The sequence below is a fragment of the Octopus sinensis genome, unplaced genomic scaffold, assembly GCF_006345805.1.
Source record: "Octopus sinensis unplaced genomic scaffold, ASM634580v1 Contig16833, whole genome shotgun sequence".
Taxonomy (NCBI): Eukaryota; Metazoa; Mollusca; class Cephalopoda; order Octopoda; family Octopodidae; genus Octopus; species Octopus sinensis.
The window spans coordinates 6785-15719 of NW_021834611.1; the positions used below are offsets into that span (position 1 = coordinate 6785).

General features: G+C 37.0%; 1 protein-coding gene across 1 annotated transcript; it reads right to left on the bottom strand.

Moving 5' to 3' along the window:
- Positions 1-435: 435 nt before the first annotated feature.
- LOC115230937 lies at positions 436-1472 on the bottom strand. The gene is made up of 2 exons (XM_029801041.1): positions 823-1472; positions 436-718 (listed from the first exon to the last, which is right to left on the bottom strand). The coding sequence occupies exons 1-2, from the start codon at positions 1470-1472 to the stop codon at positions 436-438; spliced, it is 933 nt and encodes a 310-aa protein (XP_029656901.1).
- Positions 1473-8935: the final 7463 nt, after the last annotated feature.

Consider the following 8935-nt stretch of genomic DNA (forward strand, 5'->3'; position numbering starts at 1 on the left):
AAATCCTTATGGAATATTTGTCCGGAATCGTCACCGAATTTAGACGCCGATAATCTCCCACCGGGCGAAAATCTGTATCCCCTTTTCTTACTAAATGAAGGGGAGATGCCCATGGACTGGTGGAGGGGCGTATCAGACCGAGCTGGAGCATATGCTCAAACTCAGCCCTAGCAGTTTTAAGTCGATCAGGTGCAAGACGCCTTGGACGTGAAAAAACAGGAGGTCCAGTTGTTGTTATAAAGTGTCGTGTCGAGTGTAATGGCTTAGCCACCCTAAAGGTAACATCATATAGCTCTGGAAAAGAAGCTAAAAGAGAGTGAAAAACATCTCCAGATGTACCGACAAAAAATGTCGGGCTAAGAGCTAAATTGGTAGATTCTCCGGTCGGCGTGGAGAGTGTAGTCGAACTATCGACCAACCTCCGACGTCTGACATCTACCAACAAATCAATTTATCCAGAAAATCCGCACCTAAAATAGGATGCGGAATGTCGGCAATGACAAAAACCCATTGAAAGTCTCGACGAAGATTAATATCAAGGCGTAACGAGATCTGACCGAATGTGGCTATTGGTGACGAGTCAATAGCGTGCAAGATGACGTTAGATCGTTTTGGCCTGTCGGTTGTGCAACGCAGTGGCCAAATACTGCAACAAGAACCAGTCTCCACCATGAAGTTTTTCTTCGACACTAGATCCTTAACAAAGAATGCACGATAACTAGACAATGTTGTGGAGGAAGTTGACGTGCTCAAATTCTCCGAATCTAGTTTAAAGACTTATAAGTGCATGGCTGTATGCACCTATGTGCATTCTCTCCATACTTGGAGTGGTACCAACACAGTCCAGACTTAGACTGTGTTGATCTCGAGGATGAACGACTGCGACTCCGCGATTTTGAAGATCGCTTACCATCGCGACACATCGCGTCCATCCTTTTAGTGAGGGTTTCTATTAGTTTAGAAAGCCCCTCAATTGAGGCCGAAGAAGTTTGTGAACAGGCACAAGCAGACCGTGACGATGGTTGAACGGCAAATTCAACCATCTTATCAGCCATCGTTGCTATTTGGTCCACTGTATTTGTCTCTAAGCCGGTTGCCAAAACGGTCTGTATATAGGCGGACAACCTCGAAAAAAAATCTTCCGAATTACCACTTAACTCCCTCAGTCTTCGTAAGAATTCTGACGGAGTCCTATCTCCCAGTTGCTCATCTGCCATTAATTCGTTGAAACGACTTTCCTCGCTTCGTGTATTTCTTTTCTCTACCTCTAATTTAACAGACGCATAAGTAGCGCCTGGACTAGGGTCTGTGATAAGGTCTCTTGCTGTAGATGCCAGTTGAGGCGGCATGCAACCATAAAGGATTTGCAACTGCTGCTCGGGAGTGATACTTTGTGCACGAAATTGTGCCTCTAACTGTGAAAACCACAGTGTGGCATCACCTGTAAAAGTAGGTAACGAACCCATAGACATTTTGTAGCCTTTTATTCACTAGATGACTCTCTCAAATGGAAAAAACAAAACTGACAACGAACTAACGCTGAACAGACGCAACAAGGAAAAAACAAAGGGAAAAAGAAAGGAAGAAAGAAAGAAAGAAAGAAAGACCAACAATTGAACCAATAAATTTTGAATGTGCAATTTACAAAAAAAAAAAAAATGTTTTTTTTCTTTTGTTTTCTTTTGATTGTACTGTGTGCACAGAGAATAGAAAAATTCTTTCTTTTTTGTTTTACCAACCTTCGTCGCGTTTTAATCGAGAAAAAAAAATTTCTTCTCTTTTTTTCTTCCGTGCGTGAGTGCAGATGAAGAAACAAACTGTTGAAAGTGACTGGAAAACAGGTTGGTCGTGTTTCAGACTTGGCAGAAAAACTGGATTTTTTTCTTTTTGTTGAGTGTTCTCTGGAACTTCGGGGATCACCACTGTAACGTTTTGTGTGAATATCTTCTCTGCACTGTTTGGGGTGCAAGAAGCAATCACTTTCCGTTGCTTTAATAATCCAGAATTCTACCAGTCAAAGAAACACAAAACGCAGACGTAAAAAATAGATATACTTTATTGTTTTATACCGGTGAGAAATCAGTGGTATATCTGATATCCTTGGTTCTGGGCGCGCAAGGCTGAAAGTTAATCTCTTGTAAGGTTACAATGTTCAGCCGCTAAAAACAGAACGGGTTAAAGATGGCGGCGGAAAATGAAGACGACGTTGTCTGCAACAATTTGGTAAAAAACCTTCGGCCGACTGCTATCAAAGCTGGAACGAGAGAAATATACGTCTGCTGGTATCAAAGGCCTTCTGCTGTCTCTGCTGTCTCTGCTGGACGCTGATGGTCAAGGTTTTTGCGTTCCCTTGCCTCTTTTCTAAGGGTCGCTTTTCCTAGCCAATCAGCTAATTCCACGATAGCAATATTCCCTCTTCTGTTGATGTAAACACGCGCGAATCAGAAAAGGGCGTTGCGCGCGCGCGCTGTTGTATAGCGTCACTACAAGCCTTACATATTTGTTTGCGACAGAAATAATAATAATATAGAAGTCAGAAAACCTTGAAGTAAGAACATTCATTCAGTGTTAACAGTATGGAGAATGTTTACGGACAAACGCTTCGAAGGCGTCATCTTCATCAAAATATATACTTAGATTCGTATTTTTGGTGCAATTAAATTAGCTATATTACTAATTGTTTAAATGGTAAATTTTGGATTTTCAGAACAGCTAAAAGATAATTGTTACCTAAACTTCAGCTGTAGACTTCTGCTTCTTTGTAAGAAAAAAATGCTTTTCTATTAATGACTCTCACTGCTATATTTGTCTATCATCAGGTGCGTGATGAAAGGCATCAGTGTCCTATTGTTTTGTGTATTCATTTCATACACCTTCTCGGTTAAACAAAGTAAGTATAATTGTAAAATTCTTTTATTTTATAATAATTTGAAATGTAGTGGGGAAAAAAGGGGGAAAACAGAAAGGTGGAAAAGAGGAAAATGAATAACGCTACCTCAGCGGTCTTTCGGTTATACTCCATTTATATGTTTTAACAGCTTTTAAATAAATAACTCACTTTTTATATACACTACTCTTAGACCGAGTATACGGATTTACGCTACTTCTATATAATATATGACATTTAATTAACAAAATAAACTGACGAATCTTTTATATACAAATCGAGAAGAATTCTAGTGGTGTGCTCTCATCTATTACGCCTTTATTTGATCAGAACGTAAGCACGAACGAAATTCCTCTGAGCATATTTTGTCGAGCTAACGATTCTTTTCACACACGCCGACGCCTGTAGAATTCTTCATTATTAAAATAATTAAGGGAAGAGAATCAGCAAATGATGTATATAATGTTTCATGTGTTGTTTTGTTTGTTTTCTTGCCATTCCTTTTTATTGCTCTTTATTGGTTTTTATCTCCTTTTGTGTATTAAAAACATCCATCACTACAGAGATGAGCCATATTTAAGTGTATGAGTGAGGAAATTCGAGTTCCGGTCGTCATGATCCTCCATCTTGTTTCAGATGGTGTTACCATAAATACATTCTCCTCTATTCAATGAATTATACATTATCCTCCATTTGATACAACCTCCTCTATTCAATGAATTATACATTATCCTCCATTTGATACATTCTTCTCTATTCAATGAATTATACATTATCCTCGATTTGATACATTCTCCTCTATTCAATGAATTATACATAATCCTCCATTTGATACATTCTCCTCTATTCAATGAATTATACATTATCCTCCATTTGATACATTCTCCTCTATTCAATGAATCATACATTATCCTCCATTTGATACATTCTCCTCTATTCAATGAATTATACATTATCCTCCATTTGATACATTCTCCTCTATTCAATGAATTATACATTATCCTTCATTTGATACATTCTCCTCTATTCAATGAATTATACATTATCCTCCATTTGATACATTCTCCTCTATTCAATGAATTATACATTATCCTCCATTTGATACATTCTCCTCTATTCAATGAATTATACATTATCCTCCATTTGATACATTCTCCTCTATTCAATGAATTATACATTATCCTCCATTTGATACATTCTCCTCTATTCAATGAATTATACATTATCCTCTATTTGATACATTCTCCTCTATTCAATGAATCATACATTATCCTCCATTTGATACATTCTCCTCTATTAAATGAATTATACATTATCCTCCATTTGATACATTCTCCTCTATTCAATGAATTATACATTATCCTCCATTTGATACATTCTCCTCTATTCAATGAATTATACATTATCCTCCATTTGATACATTCTCCTCTATTCAATGAATTATACATTATCCTCCATTTGATACATTCTCCTCTATTCAATGAATTACCTGTTGAGTACTTCATGGGTATTTTGTGTATTTCCACACGAAATATCGGTAAATGGATATTTACTTCTTCCATATATATTTTAATATCTCTTTTAGATGTCGCTCCCTTCCATCAAGAGACAGGTTTGAGTAGAGAGAAGGAAAGGTAAGAACAACAAATGTACGTCTCATACAAATGTAATTAATTTAGTATTGGCAAGATAAGAAAGTTCATTTTCGGCACTTGATGCTTTGGGAATCAGACAAAAATTGCTGCAGCTCGGCTGCATATTCACCAGATATTGCTCCTTCGGATTTTCACTTATTTAGGTCCCTGCAGAATAGTCTTAATGGTAAAAATTTCAATTCCTTGGGTGACGTAAAAGGATACCTTGATGAATTCTTTGCCATGAAACCACTTCAATTCTGGGAAGAGGGTATTTTCAAGTTAAATGAAAGATGGAGATCATTGTGAAACAAAATGGTTCATATTTGGTTGATTAAAAATGTAATGGGCAAGTATTTATTGACCTTTTTCTTTCCTTTAAAAATCGGCACGAACATTCCGGACAACCCAACAGATGCTGAAGCGTTGCAACAGTTGTCCAGTGTTACCATCCTCCTCTTTGGTTTCCAAAGAGATATTCATGCGAGCAAGACCGGAGATCTCTATGACAGTTTTTTCATTTTCTTGCTTGCTTCAAGTTATGTTATCCGACCGGTTATTTTTACATTGACAGATATTCTGATGTTAATATTCCACCAGCATTCGTTTCGTTGATGTCTATGTATGTATGTAACAACAGGGTTTCACTATATACATTCCAGGACAATCTTACTACCGGAATGGCATTGTTTCTCTTGTGTTGGCGACAACGTCGTGTCGCATAGGGCGGTAGTACCTTGATATTTTTTGGTAGCTGTTGATCCTATGTGTGATGTCTTCAAAAGTAACAGGATATAATGGGGAAATAGAATGTCCACAATCAAGCGATACTGTTGCAAGTTTCCAACGGTTTTTCTTTCGTTCACTTCAAACAGTTGAAGTTTGATTCTGAAAATCTGTTCCGGCCATCCCCACACTCGCTTCTTTTCACCTTCCTGTACATCAGTCATCATGTCGTTGGACTCGAAATGGTAGTGAAGGAATGTGGCAGCATTCAGTTTGTGCATAATGTTTGGGCAAGAAATGAGCCAATAGCTTTCTGTAAACTCTGTGCTTTCATTCTGGGCTGCCGGCTTTGTTGTGTGTCAATGTGACCTTCCACACACACACACACATACATAGGTGCAGATGTGGCTGTGTGGTAACAATCTTGGTTCCAAAACACATGGTCCTCAGTTCAGTCCCACTGTGTGGTAACTTGGCATGTGTCTTCTGCTATAGCCTCAGACCAACCAAAGCCTTGTCAGTGGATTTTGTAGACAGAAACTGAAAGAAATGAATTGTATATATATATGTATATATAAATGTAAGTCTATGAGTGTGTCTTTGCGTTTCTCCCTCATCACTGCTTCACAACTAGTGTTCGTTTATTTAAATCCCCATAACTTACTGGTGTCAGAGGAAACTGATAGAATAAGTACCAGGAATATCAAAATAAAAAACCGACTATGCAGTGTCTCATATTTTTGTTTGCCCAGTTGTATCTATCAATTTATCTTTGTGTATGTGTGTGTATGTATATATATGGATTTCGTAGACAGGAACTGAAACAAATCAATCTTATATATATGTATGTATATATGTAAGTGTATGTGTGTATCTTTGTCTCTGTGTTTCACCCTCATCACTGCTTCACAACTGCTGTTCATTTATTTACATCCCTATAACTTATTGGTTTCACAAGAACAAACTAATAGAATAAGTACCAGGCTTATCAACATAAAAAAGCACTAGGCTGTGTCTCATATTTTTGTTTGCCCACTCAGTTGTATCTATCAATTTATCTTTGTGTGTGTGTGTATATATATATATATATATAACACCCTAATGGCGGCCTTAACTCCCAAATTTTAGTCATGTCTATTATGATCCAAAACTAGGTCAAAAGTACTGAATGGATCTTTATGAAATTTGGATATTATATTCTATGCATAAGGGCCATAACCTCCATGACAATTCATATATTTTTCCTGTTGATAATATTTTAAACGTAGATATTAGACACAAATGAAGTAATTTTTAAAAAATTTCATCTTCTTACAAGTTAGAAAGACCCCTCCATGGGGACTTAACACCCACAATTTTGTCATTTTATCTAAGCAAAAACGAATACAGTTGTGCTCTTAGAAGCTGTAGGGTTACCAGAGCATAAAAGATGAGCATTATTTGTAATTCAATGGTGCAAAAGTGTAACAGTTTGCTTTCACATACACTTACATCGTGATTTCTGCAATGTGCTGCATAAATTGTCAAGTAAATGACAGGCATCTTTGCCTCCACTGCTTCAGTTGCAAAGTGTTGAGTAAAGTTATTTGATTGCAGACCTTCTTTCAGTCTTTTTATTATCACTGGGTCACACATAGTCCCCAGATGGTAACACTGATTTCAAGGCCTTCCCAGATGAGTGACTTGTTATTCAAAGACGTTTATAGATTGCAAATTTATTCTGCCCAGTTACGTATCAGTGTAGTGGTCATTTGCCATCTCCACAGGTGACATTTTCATTTCTCCTTAGCCCTCACGTCACACAGTTGTTAATGTTTATTTCAGTTGGGTCACGCCCTTCCAATTGCTATAGATCCATAATGCATCTAACGGCTGTGCCTGTCACCTGGATGGTGAGAAAGCCTACTTTGGAAGTGGTAACGACTAGGGTAGGGTAGCTGACCGCTTATTGTGATCATTCGTCTTTTCGTTTCCTGTAGCTTTACTGTCTTTTACAAACCCAGTGAACATATATTTCCTATTTCAAAGAAATTCAAACAATAGTTATAAGACCCAAGTTAAAAAGATTCTCAACAATGCAACTTCTCTTCCTGACATTAAGACACCCACGCCCAACAGGGGCCTTAACTCTCACATTTTAGAGCTCCATGATCTTCATTTTTCAGGAGCAAAATCCTTTTAACAGGTTCGATAAGACTGGAATTTTGGAATATGCGCATAAAATTCAGTAGTATGGGAGACATGTAGCACGATTACAATTTTTTTAGGGTGTGTAAAGAGGGAAAGAACGCTCATCTGCAATTTTGAAGAAATTCGAATCATAGGTATTCCAGTTCATTACAGAAAATATAACAGAAAAGTCTAATTCTCCAATTGCATGTAACACGAGCAACGCCGGGTATCTCTGCTGGTTTAATAATATTTTGTATTCTCTACTATATTTTGTATTTACAGTGCAAGGATTAAGAGAAGTGCATGTTTAAAAAGAGGATGTGCGGGTCAAGGAGCAAATAAAAGGTGTGTATGCTGCCCCGGTTACGAGTGTATACGAACCAGAGATTATTGCTCGTGTGTTAAATATAAGGCCTAAATTAATACGACGAATGTATTAATACGAAGAACTGAAAATGGTAAAAGAAGAGAAAATCTGCAAACCATAACTTACAACTGTGACTTTTCTTACAACCCAACTTAATACGACGAATGTATTTAATATCTAATATATTTATGCTATTAATCCGTCAAATTTTAATGAAATTCCAATGAAATAAAAATATTAAAGCATCGCAAGTCCTTGGTGTTTCGTTATTCGCTGTGCTATTTGTTTGTAATCTATTGAAACGGTAAGAAAATCTCAGTGCTTCGTTCTTCGCTGTGATATTGGCCTTTAAATTATGTATATGGATGTTAAGATTTTACATTGCAATGTCACACAATATTATTGTAAAGAAAGAGAGAGAGAGAGAGAGAGAGAGAGAGAGAGGGAGAGGGAGGGAGCGATGGGCCATATACCCCAGAAATAATCATGTGCTCAGTCGCATCCCGCGGTGATTGGTGAGATGACGTAGCTGCAGAGGATGGCCAACGACCTTTGTTGCAGCTGCCACGCAACATCCCGTGTTGCACTTGGTTTGATGAGGATTTTTCTGTAATTCCTTGAAAGTTGGACGACCACGAAGTCTCGTACATTTTCTTGCAATATTGTAGAAAAAATGTCAAATATTGAAACCCACACATACATACACTCACACATGTATATATATATATATATATATATATATATATATATATATATATATATTATATTAAATTAGAGATAAAACCACTTTTAGGCAAATCAAACAATGAAAAACTTAAGCCAATACAGAAAATTAATTAATTTAAATTATTTTAAATATATATCAAAAGTATTAAAAGATTAATAAAAGATAATGATTAAAACACTACGATCGTTTCATGTCTGTCCAATTCGTAATAATTCGAGTTATGGTTACAGTCAATCTTCAGGTGATTGAAATATCTAAAATATAATCAAAAATATTTAAACAATATTTTTAAGATATAAATAATATAATAACGTAAGGGGGATCAGCCATCTGAATGTGGCTAGGGACAGGGCGGGGTGGTGGGGGTGTTACTGATGCATTTAGCCCCAGGCGATCATCGACGTCACCAGAAGGACCGACAC